Source organism: Muscardinus avellanarius (genome assembly GCF_963383645.1).
Source record: "Muscardinus avellanarius genome assembly, chromosome: 10".
Taxonomy (NCBI): domain Eukaryota; kingdom Metazoa; phylum Chordata; class Mammalia; order Rodentia; family Gliridae; genus Muscardinus; species Muscardinus avellanarius.
Genome location: NC_137796.1, coordinates 67,230,554 through 67,250,387, shown reverse-complemented (window position 1 = coordinate 67,250,387; position 19,834 = coordinate 67,230,554). Strand labels below are relative to the sequence as shown.

Genomic DNA, 19,834 nt, shown 5'->3' with positions numbered 1-19,834 from the left:
TAAGACAGGAGGATTGCACAGGTTCGAAGCCAGCCTCAGCTACTTGGTGAGGCTTTCAGGACTTAGTGAGACCCTGTTTCCAAATAAAATAGAAAATAGGTCTGGGAGTATAGCCCGGAGGTAGAAAGCCTCTGGGTTCCACCCCCAGTACCACCAAAAAAAAAAAAAAAAAAAAAAAAGATCACAGGTTCGAGTTCAGACTCAACAAATAGTGACACTGTCATTAACCTAATAAAACCCTGTTTAAAAATAAAATAAAAAAATAAAATAGTTCTGGGAGTGTAGCTTGGAGGTAGAATACCCCAGTTTCAATCCCCAGTGCCATACACACACACATGTGGAGTAACAAGGTACCCAGCAGGCCCTCAGTACCTCCGTCCGGATCAGCCTAAAATGGACATGTGAGTGAGAGGATGGCAGAGCACCATGCTCCCATCTGGTTGTCACCACACAGGAGACACCAAGCAGGAACCACCACCGAGCGCATGGAACCACAGTAGCAGCGCCAAGGTGTTTCCCAGCTGTTGCATTCTGACATCGTTGTTACCCAGCAGAACATAACTGATCCAAAGTTTACCTAGTGCTAGTTTATTTATTTTATCTTTTATTTATTTATTGGTACTGAGGATTGAATCCAAAGGCATTCTATCTCTAAGCTACACCCCCCAGTCCAATTTTATTTCTTATTTGGAAACAGAGTTTCACCAGGTTGCTGAGAGCCTCGGTAAATTGCTGGGCTGGCTTTGAACCCACGGCCTTCCTGTCTCAGCCTGGCGTGGTGACTCACACTTGTAATACCAGCATTTGGGAGGCTGTGACCAGAGGATCACAGTTCGTGGACAGCCTCAGCTACTCAGGCCCTCCACAACTTAGTGAATGCTGGGAGTACCAGCGTGAGCCACCACGCCCGTATTATTTTTCATTTTTAAAACAAAGCCTCACTAAGTTGCTGAAGCTGGCCTGCCCTTTTCCTCCTCTGCACTCCCTGACAGCCTAGGACAGATGCACCTGAGGTCCTGGAGTTTAAGGTAATGGATGAGACTTAGGGTCACTTAGTGGCACGCACACCACACTTGTCTTAAAAATTGCTTTAAAAGAATAATTCCTTTTGCAAGCCTTCACTAATGAACTCACTGGATAACATTCACTGAGCGGACTGGCACCAGGGAAGCACTGAGACACAGAACACAGCGGTCCAGACCTAAGAAGTCAGGACCTCGGACAGAGGCGCGACAGCAAGTATCTTGAGTTCTCTGCAGCTCATTCTGGTGCTTCATCCTCTGTGGCTGCCAGTCTGATGACACAAGCCCTGTGACCAGAAAGAAAACCTCCAAGAACCAAAGGCAAACAGGCTGTGTTATTTAAAAATCAGGACATAACTGAATTAGAAGTTCCTTTTAAAAATCCAAACATAAGCCGAAAACCCCAACCACAGTAAAATGAGAACAATCCATTCTTCTAAATAACATATGTAAAAGATGGCATCAAGACAAAAATCATGGACATGTTAAAAATAAAAACGTCATGGTATAGCCGCTTTGGAAAGTGTCCAGCAGTTCCTGAATAGTTAAGCAGTTAGTCACCTGCCTGAGCAATTCCATTCCTAGATAAATAGATATACCCAAGAGAAGAGCAAACGCAAGTTTAAAGAAAAACATGTACACAAATGTTAAGAGCAGCATTATTTATAATAACCAGAAGGTAGAAACAACCCAAGTATCCATCAAATGATAAATGGAGCCGGGTGTGGTGGCGCACGCTTGTAATCCCCACGCTTGGGAGGCAGAGACAGGAGGATCGCGCAGGTTCGAAGCCAGCCGTGCGCGCTGGCTTAGGAGACCCTGTTTCCAAATTAAAATGTAAAAATAGGTCTGGGAGTGTAGCCCGGAGGTAGAAGGGCTTCCAGGAACCCCGGCACCACCAAAAATATGATAAATGGATAAATAAAATGTGGTATATAAATCATAAAATATTATTCAGCCTTGCAAAGGAATGAAGTTAAGTCAGGCACAGTGGCGAACACCTATAATCTCAGTACATGTGAGACTGGGATGGGAGGATCACAGGTTTGAGGACAGCGTAAGTAACTTAGTGAGACCCTTGGTAACTTAGCAAGACTCTGTTTCAAAATGAAAATATGGATTATGCTTGTAATCCCAGTACTTGGGAGGCTGAAACAGGAGGATCTCACAGGTTTGAAGCCAGCCTCAGCTACTTAGGCTCTCAGCAACTTAGTGAGACCCTGTTTCCAAATAAAATATACAATAGGTCTGAGAGTGTAGCGCGGAGGTAGAAGGTCCCTGGATTTCATCCCTAGCACCACAAAAAAATAAAAATTAAAAAATAAGCCAGGCGTGGTGATGCATGCTTGTAATCCCAGCATTTGGGAGGCTGAGACAAGAGGATCACAAGTAGAGGACAACCTCAGCTACTTAGTGAGGCCCTTTGCAACTCAGTGAGACCCTGTTTCAAAATAAAAGAATAAAAATTAGGGCTGGGGCTGTAGCTCAGAAGTAGAATGCCCCTGAATTCCATTCTCAGTACTGCAAAATAAATAAATAAAAATAAGAAGGGCTGAGGTACAGCTCAAAGTAAGAATGTTCCAGGTCCCCCCCAACAAGATTGAATATAAGAACTGCCTAGCCAGGGTGACTATTATTTTTGCAAAACAATCTGTACATCCAGGGAGGGAAGGACATTAAAAAAAATTCCAGAGTGCTTATCCTGGGGGTAAGTTCATGGGTGAATTTGATTCTCTTAATAATAGTTTTATGGAGCTGGGTATCATGTCATTTAGTGAGGTCCTTTGCAACTCAGTGAGACCCTGTTTCAAAATAAAGAATAAAAAATAGGACTGGGGGGCGGTGTAGCTCAGAGGTACAATGTCCCTGGGTTCCATTCCCAGTACCTCAAAAAAAAATAATACTTTTATGGATTCTCTACACTTTTCATAATTACCATGTATTTCCTTACTTATCAGAAACTTTCTTCTATGACATATTATTTAGATAATTGAAAATGATTTAGCCAGACATGGTGGCACATGCTTGTAAACCCAGACCTTGAGAGGCTGAGACAGGAGGATCACACAGGTTCAAAGCCAGCCTTAGCTACTGAGTGAGGCTCTCAGCAACTCAACTTACTGAGATTCTGTTCCTATAAAATAGGTCTGGGAGTATAGCCCAGAGGTAGAAAAGCCCCTGGGTTCTACCCCCAGTACCACCAGAAAAAAAAAAGAAAGAAAATGATTTAAAGAAAAAAGTCAAACTCTCCATTACTGGATGACCGTGTATGTACACCAATAATGCAGCCAAAACAAGTGATGTTTGTAAAGTTTTCAAGGTGGGAAGGAGTCCCTATTGCATAAAACTGGGTTAAAAAACCCTCAAGATTGAAATGGCAGAGCCAACACTTGGTCAAGTGTGTGTGTGTGTGTGTGTGTGTGTGTGTGTGTGTGTGTGTGTGTGTATGTGTGTTACTGGAGACTGAACCCATCCCTTTTTATTTTTTTATTTTAAAACAGGGTCTAAGTTGCTGAGGCTGGCCTCAAGCCTCCAATCCTCCTATCTCAACCTTCTAAGGATTATAATACTGTGTACCACAGTAAGTACACAGTACTGTGTACCACAGTACTTGGCTTAGTTAACATGTATGTATGTACGTACGTATGTACGTATGTATGTATGTATGCATGTATGTACAAATGAATGTATGTACTGAGGATTGAATCCAGGGGCATTCTACCTCTGAGCTACAACCCCAGCCCAATTTTATTTTTTATTTTTGAAACAGGATCTCGCTAAGTTGCTGAGAGTATCCTCAAACCTGCTATCCTCCTGCCTCAGCCTCCCAAGTAGTGGGATTACAGGTGTGCACCACTATGCCCAGCCTCTTAGTCATTTAAAAACAGCCATCAGAGAAGAAAGACTAAATAAATACTGAAACACCCACATGATTATCTGTGGGTGTTTAAATGGATTACGTTGTTGCAGCACCTGCAGTTTTCTGTGGTGAGTACTCAGATACTATTTACTTTTATTATGAAATATTTCTGACCTAAAAGAAAGTTTAGGGAAAATACAACAAACCACTGCACACAGACCACCCAGCTTAAGACATGATCGTGGTGGGTAGAACCACAGATGCCATGTGTCCCACGCGTGTCCTCCTCATTCTAAGTGGGGTTTGGGGGCTGCTCTCACAGGCTTCTGTCCTTTCATGGTACACACAGATGCTTATACAGGACTTTTAGCACTGCTTGCCCATTTATTTCTCTGTGGGGTGTGTGTGTGTGTGTGTGTGTGTGTGTGTGTGTGTGTGTGTTCCTGGAGATTGAACCCCAGGGCATTCTACCTCCAAACTACACTCCCTGTCCCATTTTATTTTTATTTTGAAATACGATCTTACTAGGTTGCTGAGAGTCTCATGACATTCCTGAGGCTATTCTTGAACCTGCAATCCTCCTGTCTCAGCCTCCCAAGTACTGGGATCACAAGCCTGTGCCACCACGCCCATCTCTGTCTACCTACTTCTAAAGGCCACATGCCCAGAATCATCCTGCTTCTGCCCTTTTTCTTGAACACAACGTGTTTAAGCCATCGCTTGCCAGCTGCCCAGCCTAGAGCCCCAAGGGCAGGCCTGGCCACTCCTGAGTTGACCTGACCCCCACGGCGGATCAAGGATGGACAAGTAGCTCTGGAGAGTGCAGCTTGCCCTCCCCATCAGGGCAGACAGAACCCCCAGGTGGCAGGCTGGGGGTGTGGGCCCTGTAGGTGGGGCTGGCCAGAGGCTAACAAAGGTAAGAGCCAGGCTCTTTGGACTCAAGTCTTTTGAAAGAGGCAAGGATGATATGACTTACCAGGAGTTCATCAGTTAGCAGCTGAGCAGCCATCTCTCCAGCCAGACACAGTGATCAGGGGACAGGAGGATGGGCCTCAGGGGCCCAAAGATCTGTGGGAAAAAGAGGGAGACACAGTGAGAGACCAGGCCTAGGCCCCCCTCAAAAATGCAAACAGGACAACACACACACACACACACACACACACACACACACACACACAGAGCTAAATTTACACTGTTTACTGCATGTAAAGCACTCAATAAACGCATCTCATTTAATTTCCATCCACCCTATATACTGCCATCTACCCCATCTAGCAGATAGGGAAACAGGCAAAAAGAATGAAGTCACTTGCTCCAGACTCCAGAGCTGGGACTAAAGAAGGCACAGCGTGTCCAGGTCCACATGTTCGACACTAGGCTCTGCTGCCTCCCCAGAGCGCGCACACACACACTCACACAAATGCTCCCAATGCCTGCACATGCCTACAGCCTTTTTTTTTTTTTTTTTTAGTGGTACTGGGGGTGGAACCCAGTACCCAGAACCCAGTACTATTTGATATTTTATTTGGAAACAGGGTCTCACTAAGTTGCTGAGAGCCTCACTAAGTAGTTGAGGCTGGCTTCGAACATGTGCGATCCTCCTGTCTCAGCCTCCCAAGCGCAGGGATTACAAGCATGCACCACCACGCCCGGCTAGCCTACAGCCTTTTGAGAGCAGCAGGACCCCAGGCTTTTCCTGCTGCCCTGTCCTGTCTCTCTCCTTGGGCCAGTGCTGAACTAAGGCCCTACCAGCTGACCCGGAACCACCTCTGGCCCTTTGGGCACTTTCCCCAGACCTCATGCTGTTACTGAGTTGAACTAATGGATGTGCCTGAGAAACCTGAAGCCTGTGCCAGCAAACAGCAAGAGTTCAGTAAACACCTGCGGCAGTGATCTTACTGCCTGGTGAGAATTGCCTGGCTCCCCTGTCTCCTCTTGTACGCAGCACTAAGCTTTTATTTACAGTTGTCATAGTCTTTACTGTGTTAATTTCAGAAAAAAGAATCAGTGACTCATTTACGTTGAAGATAAAGTGAAAACATAGGACAGATGGCGCTAATAGATAAATTCTTGGAGTTTGAGACCATCCTGGCTCCACGGTGACTTACTGGGACTCACATGCAGTGTGACAGGGAGCTCACTATCTGTGTCACCAACATCTCTGATGGAAACAAGCTTTCCATGTGCTATAAGATGCCTCGCTAAGTCTCTTAAAACCTCGAGATGACTTGGGAAAACCCCTGGCCTTGGCCTCTGCTGTTCCTTCTGAAACAAGGTCTAAGTTGCTGGGGGTCCTGCTAAGTTGCTGAGGCTGGCCTCAAACCTGCAATCCTCAGGCACGTGCCACGGTGCTCAGCTCTGTTGCCGGTCTTCTCTCCACCAGCACACAAGCTCCTGGGAGCCGGGATCATCATTTGTGGATGATATCTCAGACATTCAGGACAATGTCCAGCATGTGGGAAATACCTTCACAGAGCTGACTGAATATGAGCTAACTACCAGCATCAGCAAGAGTGCTAGGAAAAGGGACTTCTCACAGGCTGATGAAGGCAGGAGTCACTTGACTTGTTCCAGAAAGTGAGCTGGCAATACAAAAAGCCATAATCCAGCCACCTATTCCCAGGTATCTGCCTTTGGCTATAAAAAGATTATACATAGGTGTGGTAGTGGACATCTGAAACTCCAGTACTTGGAAGGCTGAGAAAGGAGGATTGTAGGTTTGAGGCCAGCCTCAGCAACTTAGGGAGACTCTCAGTAACCTAGCGAGACCCTGTTTTAAAAAAATACAACAAAGCAACAATAACAATTAAAACAACAACTAAAAAAAGGGCTGGAGGTGTAGCCTGGAGGTAGAATGCCCTAGTTTCAATTTCCAGGACAACAACAAAGGTATACGTAGAGGGAAAAAAAAAAAAAGGCAATGTTTATTGAAGCATTATTTATAGGGCCCAAGATGAAATAAAATAAAATAAAGAGCAACCTAAGTCCCCTGAAAACAAAATGAACAACTATTACTAGAGATAGGTCAAAATAAATTATGGGCCTTCATAGTGTTAAATACAGGGTCAGTTCTAAGAAATAGAAGTTAACGTCTATATCTGTGGACATCTTTGTAGTCTTAATATCTAAGGAAGGCAAGTTACATGATTTGGTGCCTAGCTTCTAGCCCCTCTGTGGGAAAATCAACCCACCTTGGTGGAGACGTGCTTCTGTCCAGGAAGGGGAAAGGAATGGGTCAGGCGAGCTAGAGAGGGGGCTGTAGGTCCAGGAACTCCCAGGCTGTCACATACACCTGGGAAGGGCACCTGCACTCAAGAACCCACCGACCCTCACACCAACACCCAGAAACAGAGACACAGACAGACATGCACACACACAGACACCCTGACACTCTCACCAGAGACACAGAGACAGGTGGACACACACACAGATCAAAGCAGACACGCACCACACTGAACACAAGGACCCCAGCAGCTGCAGAGATGTCTACACAGAGACAAGGCCCGAGACACCCACACGCGCGCACTAAAGACACAGAGACCAGGGCTGGGATGAACTGCCTGTGTGTGTGCGCGCGTGGACCTTGGCGCACACACGCCTCCCACGCCCACAGGCACAGACAGAGCCACAGCCCAAGGACCTCCCGCAACACACACACACTCAGTACACACACGGTCTCCACCCCTCCCCAGCTCCACACCCGGCCCACAATCTCAGAGACCTGCAGGTCTCCTGCTCTCCCCGCCTTCACTCCGCCGCTGAGCCCGCACCCTCCCAGATGAGGGTCTGCCCCATAGAAGAGGAGGGTCGGGCAGGACTCACCCGCGAGGCCGGAACAATGACCACATCCGCCCGGCCCGCCCGGCCGCACTGCGCCTGCGCGGAAAGCCGGACTACACTTCCCAGGAGTCCACGCCCGGTCCCCCAACGTAGAACGGAACTCGGTATCCTCCCGCGCTCCTCCATCTCCCAAAGATCTCCGCGGCCCCAGCGCCAGGGGGTGGGCCAGGGAGGACTGCAGGGGAGGAGCAGGAGGGAAGGGGCTGGAAAGTGAGTGAAAAGAACCTGGCGGGAGGAGAGTTGGGGAAGAAAGAGACCCTGGAGGAGGATGGAGAGTGATATAGGGAGAAGAGGAGGAGGAGGAAGGACTGGAGAAGAAAGAAGGGAAAGGGGTGGTGGAGGAGGGAGGAAGGGAGAAGCCGGAGGGAAGAGAAGAGGAGGGAAGGAGAAGGGATAGGAGGATGCAGAGAAATGAGAAGGCAGGACAGCACTTTCACCTCTGCCTCTCCAGCCAGCCAATGGACTGACTGAGGGACACTCAGCGATTTACAGCTTGATAACCCTGCGTATTAGTAGAAAATTTGTAGAGCATACAGAAATGCCGAGAACAAAAAGTGTTAACTAAAACCTGCAGGAGGCGGCCATTGGAGACCAAACCAAAATGAAGCTGCTCATGCTGAAGTTCCCCACCAAGAGAAACTGGGCTGTTTTTCTGACCTTGGAGAAATCAGGAGAAAGGGGGAAATGACCAAGTCCCCAAACAAGCCATCTAGCTGGTAGACAGGGATGGCCCTTCTGCTTGGACTTTTCCAAAGAAAGTAACTTTGAAACATCCAGCCCATTTTTCCATCTTCTGCTGCTTTCCCCAGCTCTTTCCTGCCCACATCCTCTGTGCAACTCATTGGGACACTCCTATTTTAGAGTTTAGTACTACCCCATTCTTCAATAACAAAGGGAAGCCAAGTCTATCTTTAAATGTGATGTACTTTTCTCTCTTCCTCGCTTTCTTTCTCTGTACTGAACCCAGGTGCATTCTACCCCCGAGCTACCTGCCTCCCTTTTTTCCCTTGAAACAGGATGTAAGTTGATGAGGTTGGCCTTGATCCTACAATCCTTCTGCCTCGGCCTCCCAAGCACCAGCATTGCAGGTGTGTGCCACCGCGCCGGGCTAAAACAGCATTCTTCACTCTGTAAATTGCCATTATCCAGGACCTTAGACTTCTGTTCACTCCGTGTGGTGACAAAATAATAATTCAACTAGGGGTCGCCCACTGCAGTTCATGAGCTGTTACAATTCATGAGCTGTTACTTTCCTAGGCTTGAAAATAAACACTCACTTGTCCCATCTCATCAAAAAAACAATCTCTAATACTGCAGATCTTCCAAAGATTCTACTGCCTATCATCCAATTTTCACATCAAATTCTGTATTAAATTCCTTTAATTGCAAGTAACCAAAGAGAGCCAAAAGTAAATTATTGGAAGCATAATTGGTAGTTTAAGAAATTATAGACACACAAAAGAAATTACAGAAAGCACAAAACCCAGGGCATCTCCTGAGATCACAACTACAAGAGCACTGTGTCATCTGTGGGCAGCTGCCACTGGGTGCAGAAGCACCTGGCCAGGCCCATCAGAGCCATACAGTAGAACCCAGCCAGTTACTCAGTGGAGGAGGTGAGGTAGCACAGCCAAAAGGAGGTAAGGGACACTGGGCAGAGGAAAAGAGACCTTCTGTGACACATTTTACTTACACATTGAGTTCATACTATAATATAGTTATGCACTGTTTTAATCTAGCAATCTTTGTATGGTTATATATGCATTTGTGTTATTCCTTCAACAGCAGTACAAATTTTACTGAATAAATACACCATAATTAATTTATCCATCACCTTGATGGTCAATTACATTGTTTATAATAATTTATCATTAAAGATATTTCACCATTATGAATTACCTACCTTTGTACACTTTGGCCTCTGAGGAATACTGATTCAAATTGTATATACATGCAGCAATATATGTAACCAATAATGGAATTGTTTTATTTTCCATGCATTTACCAATACTTGAATATTTTCTCTGTGTGTGTGTGTGTGGGGGGGGTGTGTGTGTGTGTACACGCGTGTGTACGTATGTGTGTTTTTCTGGGGTCTGAACGCAAGGATATTATACCTCTTAGGTTGCTAAGTTTCACTAAGTTGCTGAGGCTGATCTCAAACCTGAGATCCTCCTATCTCAGCCTTCCAAGTACTGGGATTACAGGCATGCACCACCAGGGACAGCTGATATTATCACTCTTTAACTTAAAATCAATCCTTTTGGGGAACGTATACATACATATATCATCATTTTCATTTGCATTTCCTTGACAACTAATAATATTGGGTAATTTTAATTAGCTACTTGTATTTCATCTTCTGTGAATGGGACGTTAGCTTTTCATTTTCTTACTTAAATTGCTGATGTATTACTATCTCAGAGTTTTGTGTGTGTGTGTGTGTGTGTGTGTGTGTGTGTGTGTGTTACTGAAGATTGAACCCAGAGGCATTCTACCTCTGCACTGTATCCCAGCCCTATTTTTTATTCTCTATTTTGAAACAGGGTTTCACTAAGTTGCAGAAGGCCTTTCTGAATAGCTGAGGCTGGCTCCGAACCTGAGATCCTCCTGTCTCAGCCTCTCAAGTACTGGTATTATAAGCATGTGCCACCACCTGGCTTATAATAGTATTTTGAATGTGAGAGGAATTATCTTTTGTGGGGGGGGGGGTACTGGTGATTGAACCCAGGGGTATTCTACCTGTGAGCTACATCCTAGTCCTACTTTTTATTCTTTATTTTGAAATAGGGTCTAAGTTGTGGAGAGCATCACTAAGTAGCTGAGGCTGGCCATAAACCTGTGGTCCTCCTGTCTCAGCCTCCCAAGTGGTGGGATTACAAGTATAGCATGCACATCCCCACTGGAAATTGACTGCTCTCGCTCTCGCTCTCGCTCTGTGTGTGTGTGGGGGGGCACTGGAAATGGAACCCAGGGGGGCATTCTACCTCCAAGCTACACCCCCAGCCCTATTTTTTAAATTCTGTATTTTGAAACAAGGTCTCATTGAGTTGCAAAGGGCCTCACTAAGTGGCTGAGGATTTATTGCAAGCAACAGAATGCTCTCAAAGGAGAGCAAGAGTGGGTCTCAACTGAATGATTAGAGACTTCACTAGTGAGTTAGAAACAGCTGGGCAGGGAGGTATTGAAGGTCCTGGAGAACACAGGATTAATGAAATAGAACAAGCTACCTATGCACTGTTTCTCAGACTGCTGTATGATATGGTTCCTGAGACTGGTTTGAACAGTAGCGACACACTGTTCTCAAGACCACGATATGCTGTTGGTCCAAAGCTATAGATTAGTACCTGCAGAGGCAGCCTGACCACTCATGACACACAGTGGAAGAAGAAAGAAAAGAAACATACAGGACTACATTCAGGTCTGTAAGGAGAGGAGGAGATGGGGAATGAAACAAAGGAGACAGGAAGAGGATATAAAAAAAAAACCCTAACTAGCCGGGCGTGGTTGGCGCACGCTTGTAATCCCCGTGGTTGGGAGGCAGAGACAGGAGGATCGCGCAGCTTCTAAGCCAGCTGCACGCGCTGGTTTAGGAGGCCCTGTTTCCACATAAAAAATGTAAAAATAGGTCTGGGAGTGTAGCCCGGAGGTAGAAGGGCTTCCAGGAACCCCAGTACCACCACCCAAAAAAAAGAGAGAGAGAGAGAAAGAGAGAGAGAGAGAAAGAGAGAGAGACCCTGTTTCCAAATAAAATATAAACAATAGGTCTGGGAGTGTAGCCCGGCGGTAGAAGGGCTTCCAGGAACCCCAGTACCACCAAAAAAAAAAAAAAAAAAAACCAACACCCTACTTAGACTAGTAACTAGTGTCAGCAACCCCTTTCAGGTCCCCTGCCCTGTGGGAGCTTCTTTCTCTATTTTCCTATCTTAAAATAAACTTTCATGGTCTTCATCTAGGCATGTTGGCACACACTTGTAATCCTCATATTTGGTAGGCTAAAACAGGGGGGTCACAGTTTCCAAATTAGCCTTAGAAATTCAGTGAGCCTTTCAGCAACTTGGACCTTGTTTCAAAATGAAAAAAAAAAAAAATAGGGTATGGTTCAGTTCAATCCTGAGCAACAAATAAAACTGGAGGGAGTGGTGGCATATGCTTATAATTCCAGTACTTTGGAAGCCCCTGGGTTCAATCCCTAGTGTCACAATAAACAAAAGGAGGGTGTACTCATTCGAGTCATCCCCTCCTGCCATTTTGGCATGGGGCTGTATTTCTATCTCCTGTGTTTCTATCTTTTCCTCTTTTTCCGTTTTTCTGGTTTTTTTGTTTCTTTGGGGAGTTTTTGGGAAATTATTTCCAGGGGTCTAACGGGGATCCCTGGGGAAAGTTTCCCCAATCCGTAACATTTTTGGCGCCCAACGTCTTGGGTCAACGCAGAGCACGTGGCTCAGTAATTTTCACGGGGCTTTTTGACCTGTGGGCCAGTGGGGAACAGCTGCAGTTTTAGCTCCAGCCGGTGAGCTCTTGAGCTTTAAAACAACTATAGAGCAGCCTTTGCATCACTGCAGCTCTGAACGTGACTTCCAGGGCATCTCGTCGGTGGTCCTAGTACCACTGCACCCCAAAAGGCTGGAAGCTTTTAGACTTCAGATGGCGTTACAGACAGACCCTGACAAGATCATCTATCGGAGTCCTCTGGATGGTCATAGACACACACCACATGGACCCATCTGATCTCCCCATGCCAATTACATACATATGTACCCTAAGCCAGGGGGCCCCCTTATGTCGCCCCTGTTCAGCTCGAAGCAGCTCGATGAGTCGTTGCCCTGATTCCTTTGCTATGGGTACATGTATGTATGTAATAATAATGGGGGTGACATTGATGGGAAATTAGCTCATGTTAAATGTCTGTACACTTGTAACAGTCAAATTGTATTTTCTGTACTTACCGTTGGCCTGACAGGTGTCAGGAAGTTACTAGATAGAGGGGGGAATGTACCAGTATTGGGAACGGCCTAGGAAGATTTGGGAAAGCGCTGATTATTAATATATTTCAAAAGAAGATGATTGATATTTCAAAAATAGTTGTATCAAAATGGTGGCAGACATGGGTGAGGGGCAGATCTGTGCAAGGATTTGATCTCTGTCTAAAACAGGCAGTTATTCCAGTGTAAATTAACCTAGCTCAAAATAATTACCAAGTCAGTAGAGGAGAGTTAAGACTTCTGCTTTCTAAAGAGATCTACATGATGATCTAGGGAGGATAGGGCAGGGTTTGACCTTGCCCTTCAGGAAAGGAGACGCCTTGCCACACCTGGTTGGGGGAGGTACCTTTCAGGGTTAAGGGGAGGTACCTTACAGGGACATTCACTATGTCAGAGTCACGCAAACAAAATGGAGGTCATGGGTATAAAAGGCCGAGTCCACGTGTAAGCCCTTTGACGTACTCATTCGAGTCATCCCCTCCTGCCATTTTGGCATGGGGCTATATTTCTATTTTCTGTATTTCCATCTTTTAATAAACTTCTTTAAGTCTTCAAAAAAAAAAACAATAAACAAAAGGAAAGGCCATATGACTACACCGCAGGATGGAGGCTATCTGCAAGTGAGGGACACAGCCTTCAACAAAGACCAAATCTGCTGGTACCTTGGGTTTGAACTTCTTAGCCTCTACAACCATGAGAAATAAAGTATTCTTTTTTTTTTTTCTTTTGCGGGTCTAGGGATGGAACCCAGGGACATTCGACCTCCTAGCTACACCTCCTGCCCTATTTTTTATTATTTATTTTGAAACCGGGTCTCACTGAGTTGCAGAGGGCCTCACTAAGTAGCTGAGGCTATCCGTGAACCGCGATGCCGCGACTCTTCAGTCAGCCTCCCGAATGCTGGGATTACAAACCTGCGCCACCACGCCCGGCTTAGAAATAAAGTATTCTTGAAGACATCAGATTATGGTGTTTTGTTATAACTCCAGCTTACCAAAACAGATACTGATCTCTAAATTACATCACCTTCCCAGACACAATAACTCAAAGCCGCAATAACATCTAGACACTGGATTTTCTGAACCTAATTTCTCTCCAACTTCATAGACTCCATAATGAATCTAATTTTACCTTTGAAAATGTTTTCTATAAGGAATTACAAATGGAAATATAGTGTTTGTATAATTTTGTGGTTGAGTTGGATAAAAATGATATTGATACTTTTGTTTTAGCTCTGACCTAGAGCTTGGAAACCGAGCCAGGAGTGATCTTGTCTGTGATTTTCTGTATTTACCTTTCTTTAGGTTTTGGGTTGGTGGTTTCCATTGTGTCTTCAGTTCTCTGATGGATCTAGATGGTATTCAGTTTGTTGAATGTTTTTTCTAGTTTTGAGAACGGAAGCTAAGGTTTCTAAGCTCATTTTTATTTATTTATTTTTTGTGGTACTGGGGATGGAACCCTTCTACCTTCAGGCTACACTCCCAGACCTATTTTATATTTTATTTGGAAATAGGGTCTCTTAAGCCAGTGAGGCTGGCTTTGAACCTATACGATCCTCCTGTCTCCGCCTCCCAAGAGTGTGGATTACAAGCGTGCGCCACTATGCCTGGCCTATTTTTTAAATTTTAAAATTAAATTAAAAAATTTTTTTTGGTGGTACTGGGGGTGGAACTCAAGGGTTCTTCTGCCTTCGGGCTATACTTCCAGACCTATTTTATATTTTATTTGGAAACAGATTCTCACTGAGTTGCTGAGAGCCTCACTAAGTAGCTGAGGCTGGCTTTGAACCTGTGTGATCTTCCTGTCTCAGCCTCCCAAGTACTGGGATTACAAGTGTGTGCCATCACGCCTGGCTTAATGGTAATTTTGGTGAATTGGTGTAGGCTAAGTGTGGACTAACTTGTGAGTTAAACATTTCTTATAGCCAGGCATGGTGGCGCACGCTTGTAATCCCCGCGCTTGGGAGGTAGAGACAGGAGGATCGCGCAGGTTCGAAGCTAGCTGCGCTGGCTTAAGAGACCCTGTTTCAATATATATATATATATATATATATATATATATATATATATATATATATATATATATGTAAAAATATGTGTGGGAGTGTAGCCCAGAGGTAGAAGGGCTTCCAGGAACCCCAGTACCACCAAAAAATAAAAAAATAAAAAATAAACACTTCTTATAGAAAAATAAATCTAAATATCCAGCCACGTGTGGTGGCATGTGTCTGTACTTGGGAGGTTGAGACAGGAAAATCTCAGGTGTGAGGCCAGCCTCAGCAACTTAGCAAGACCCCTGGCAATTTATATGACACCACTTCAAAATGAAAAATAAAAAGGTCTAGGGTATAACTCAGAGGCAGAATGGCCCTGATTCAATAATCCCCAGTACCAAAAAAAAAAAAAGACAAAACAAGATTTGAACATATATATACTAAATGGGGTATGTGTGCACATATATGTATACACATATATATTCAGTATCACTGTTGATTCTACAAGATAATTCTACATATAAGATTCTGCAAATGACATACTTTGTTATATGGATGACTTTCTACACAAGTATTCATAGAGTTTAACCTCTTTCTACTAGCTGTAAAACCAGCATTGAAGAACCATAATTTACTAAACCTACTTGGCAGGACACAGAATTCCTATTTCTCATATTTTTAAAATTATGCAATAAAATTAATTTATTCCAATGAAATAAAATTTCTAGAGCTGGAATTATTGTGTCAAAAGGAGCACACGAGCCAGGCGTGGTGGCGCACGCTTGTAATCCCCGCGCTTGGAAGGTGGAGACAGGAGGACCGTGCAGGTTTGAAGCTAGCCATGCTGGCTTAGGAGACCCTGTTTCCAAATAAAAATATAAAATATAGGTGTCTGGGAGTGTAGCCCGGAGGTAGAAGGGTTTCCAGGAACCCCAGTACCACCAAAAAAATAAAAAAATAAAAAGGAGCACACAATTATAATGTTGATACACCATGCCATATTGCCATTGAAAAAGGTAAGAATGCATTCATTCCATTAATGACAAACAAGCTTGTTTCCCCACATTGATACCAGGGCTGAATATTCTACAGATTTTAGATTAATCCATCTAAGAGCCAAGAAAATATGTTTTCATTTGTACCTTTCTGATTAATGAGGTTAAGAACTTCACAGATTATATTTACTCACTTGAATACATCAGCTGTAACACGTCTGCCATGTGCTGCCATGTTTCTCTGTGGCTCTGCGTGTGTAACAGCACTATTCCTAAATGACACACTTAGTACTTGCATACATTTTCTGTTGATCGTCCTTTACATGTTTTTGATGAGCTTCACCTTGCTGGAGTTTTACATTTTCACATGTACCAACTTTATTCTCTTCTTTTATGGCCTCTAGGAGTATATGTCCTATTCGCAACGGCTTCCCCTTTCTGTGTTTGCCTCTAGTATTTCATAATTAGAGATTCTAAATACAGTTGTCTCGTATTTATTTCTTTGTCTTTGGAGAAGAAAGGAGCCAATTGTCAAACATCATTTCTGTAATAATAAAATACCAGTTTTATATACCAAACCTCATGGGCAAAGAAAAATTTTATTTATTTTGGTACTGGGGATTGAACCCAGGGACATTCAACCTCTACGCTATACCCCAGCCCTATTTTATTTTCATTTTAAAACAGACTCACTAGGTTAATGAGTTTCACTACTTGCTGAGGCTGTTTTCGAACCTGCGAGCCTCCTATCCTAACCTCCTAGTATTGGGGCTACAAGTGTGTGCCACCATGCTTGGCTAAAGTAAACTATTTTACAAACATCCTGTTATTCTTGCCTAATTATGCTCCCTCATATTGTTCCAGGCAAAAGTGCCAGAGTAAACAGATTACTGGGACTCTTTTTTTTTTTGGTGGTACTGGGGTTCCTGGAAGCCCTTCTACCTCCGGGCTACACTCCCAGACCTATTTTTACATTTTTATTTGAAAACAGGGTCTCCTAAGCCAGCGTGCGTGGCTGGTTTCGAACCTGCGCGGTCCTCCTGTCTCCGCCTCCCAAGCACAGGGATTACAAACGTGCGCCACCACGCCCGACCTACTTGACAAATTTTAATAGAGTATTTCATCTAAAAATTATCTTCTCTGTGTTAATGTGTGTGTTACTGGAGACTGAACTCAGTGGTATTCTCCCTTCAAGCTACTCCTCCAGCCCTTTTTTATTTTTTGTTTTGAAATAGGGCCCACTTGACTGCTGAGTCTCTACATTGCTGAGGCTTTCCTCAAATCTGAGATCCTCCCGTTTCAGCCTCCCAGGTACTGGGATTACAACCTTGTGCCATCACACCTGGCTGAAAAATGATTATTTCTGCTGGGCGTGGTGGCACACACTTGTAATCCCAGCATTTGGAAGGCTGAGACAGGAGGATCACGGTTCGCAGACAGCCTCAGCTACTTAGTGAGGCCCTCCGCAACTTAGTGAGACTCTGTTTCAAAATAAATAATAAAAAATAGGGCAGGGAGTGTAGTTTGGAGGTCGAAGGACTCTGAGTGCTATCCCCAGACCTCTTCCCCCCAAAAGATTATCATTTTATTGATATATCTTATATTTTCAACATAGTTTAATAATGTCTTTTCATCTCTCCACAAATTGCTTTATAGTCTATTTTTACATTTTTGATATGAGTTGCACTACCCTGATTAAATTAGAATTTTTTGCATGTTAGCCTTAACTCTAGAGAAGTGGTTGGCAAATGTTCTATAAAAGAACAGTAAATACCAAGCCAGGGATAATGGCATACACCTATAATCCCAAGAGGACTACAGGTTGGAGGCTAGCCTCAGCAATTTAGTAAGTTCCTCGGCAACTCAGTGAGACCCTCTTTCAAAATAAAAAACAATAGCTGGGTGGCACATGCTTGTAATTCCAGTACTTGGGAGTCTGAGACAGGAGGATCGTGCAGTTTCAAAGCCAGCCTCAGCTACTTAGTGAAGCCCTCTGCAACTTAGTGAGACCCTGTTTCCAAATAAAAAATATACATAGGTCTGGGAGTGTAGCCTGGAAGTAGAAAGCCCCTGTGTTCCATCCCCAGTATCTCACACACACACACACACACACACACACACACACACACACACTAATAAGAAACAATAATAATAGTAATAATAGTAAGGGTAGTAATAAGTAGTAGTAGTCGTCGTCGTCGTCGTCGTCTGGGGGTATAGTGCAGGTAGAATGCTCCTGGATTCACACACACACACTAAATATCTGAGGCTATGCACACTATACTGTCTTTGTTAAAGCTATTAATTCTGCCACTGTTGTAAAAGCAGCCAAAGACAATAGGTAAACAGATGAGAATGATGGTGTTTCAGTAAAATTCTATTTACAAAAACAGGCTACACAGGATTTGGCCCATGAGCTGTAGAATTTTCAGCAAACTCTAGAGCAGGGATCAGCCAACATTTTCGGTACAAGGTTCAGGTAGCAGAACCTATGGTCTTCATCACAGCTCCCCATGTAGTGGCTCTGTGCTAATACAACTTTATTTATAAACAATGAAATGTGAATTTCACATAATTAGGTAGAAAACATTTCCATTTTCTTAACCACTTAAAAATATTTTTTAAAATTTCAAGTCACAGACCACACAAAAACAGTGAGGCTTTGACCACTCAGTTTGCTGACCTCTACTTTAGTTCAGTTTACCCAAGAAGTAATGGTTCCTTGAAAGCTTAATAGAATTCATTCATAAACTGAATGACTTAGATCAGATCCTGCTGAGTTTTCTCATACTTGAGTAACATTCAGTTGTTTAACTTTTTTTTTTTTTTTTTTTTTTTGGTGGTACTGGGGTTCCTGGAAGCCCTTCTACCTCCGGGCTACACTCCCAGACCTATTTTTACATTTTCATTTTTGGAAACAGGGTCTCCTAAGCCAGCGCGCGCGGCTGGCTTTGAACCTGCGCGATCCTCCTGTCTCCGCCTCCCAAGCGCGGGGATTACAAGCGTGCGCCACCACGCCCGGCTCAGTTGTTTAACTTTATGCATATAATTCGTGCATTTTCCTGATTAATTCATTTGTTCCAAGTGGCCTACCCATCATGATCTCATGACTTTCTAAGACTGTCGTCAAGTGTTGAGTTGAATTTTTCCACCAAAAAGGTCACATCAGTCTACAGTCATATAGATCCAATGGAAAGCCACAAAACAACTCAGCATTATTGAATCAAGTGCTAAGTGACACAGAAAAAACCTCACTGCCTACCTGCAGAGCTCCTCCTAAGATCTGGCTCCTCTGAGCTTCATCCTACTTCACTGTTTTTATCAGAGCTGACTGTGGTCACTTTTCAGTTTTCAATGATAATGTTTTCTAAAGCACTAAGTTTACTGACCATTTGGCATGGACGAGGCATTGTGTTAAGAACACCTTATACCAGGCAATTGAGGGGACCTCAATACAAGTCTTCTATGAGGGGATTAGTTACATTTATACTTTATTTATTTATTTATTTATTTATTTATTTATTTATTTATTTGTGGTACTGGGGTTCCTGGAAACCCTTCTACCTCCGGGCTAAATTCCCAGACCCATTTTTATATTTTTATTTGGAAACAGGGTCTCTAAAGCCAGAGATGCTGGCTTCGAACCTGCGCGATCCTCCTGTTTCCGCCTCCCAAGAGCAGGGATTACAAGCGTGCGTCACCACACCCGGCTACATTTATACTTAAAAAAAAAAAAAAAAAAAACCTGACTAAAGTGAAGAACAAACTTGCAAGGGACAAAATCAAAGCAAAACAAAGAACAGACAGGTGAGTTTTTAAGTGACTGCAGTATAGTGAAAATGGAAATGTTTTGACTATGATGATGTGAGTGAGGATGGATTCCAGAGGAACTTGGGGAACAGATCCACAGGAGTCGATGTGGAAGGCAAAGAGGGTCGTGTTGATGCCTCTCCAGAATGGATTCGCTGATGGTGAGCAAAGTGTGCAGTCTGCCTAAACACTTTCCTGCTTTTCTTGTAGTTATAGGATCTCTCTCCAGTGTGAACTCTCTTATGTTGATTAAGGTGTCCGATCTGGATGAAGGTCTTCCTGCACTCCTTACATTCATATGGTTTCTTCCCAGAATGGATCCTCTGATG

The 19,834-nt window shown here is 44.0% G+C and overlaps 1 protein-coding gene across 1 annotated transcript in view; it reads right to left on the bottom strand.

Annotated features, from left to right (window-relative positions):
• Window positions 1-4,872: 4,872 nt before the first annotated feature.
• The window catches only part of LOC308268653 (zinc finger protein 28-like), a gene marked incomplete at both ends in the record, with an annotated part of 39,592 nt that continues 24,630 nt past the window's right edge, over window positions 4,873-19,834 (bottom strand). Inside the window, 4 exons of the mRNA XM_080703766.1 lie at window positions 4,873-4,950; window positions 7,074-7,091; window positions 7,331-7,368; window positions 19,604-19,660. Of these exons, the coding sequence (XP_080559892.1) occupies window positions 4,873-4,950; window positions 7,074-7,091; window positions 7,331-7,368; window positions 19,604-19,660 (191 nt within the window). The remainder of the gene's footprint in view (window positions 4,951-7,073; window positions 7,092-7,330; window positions 7,369-19,603; window positions 19,661-19,834) is intronic.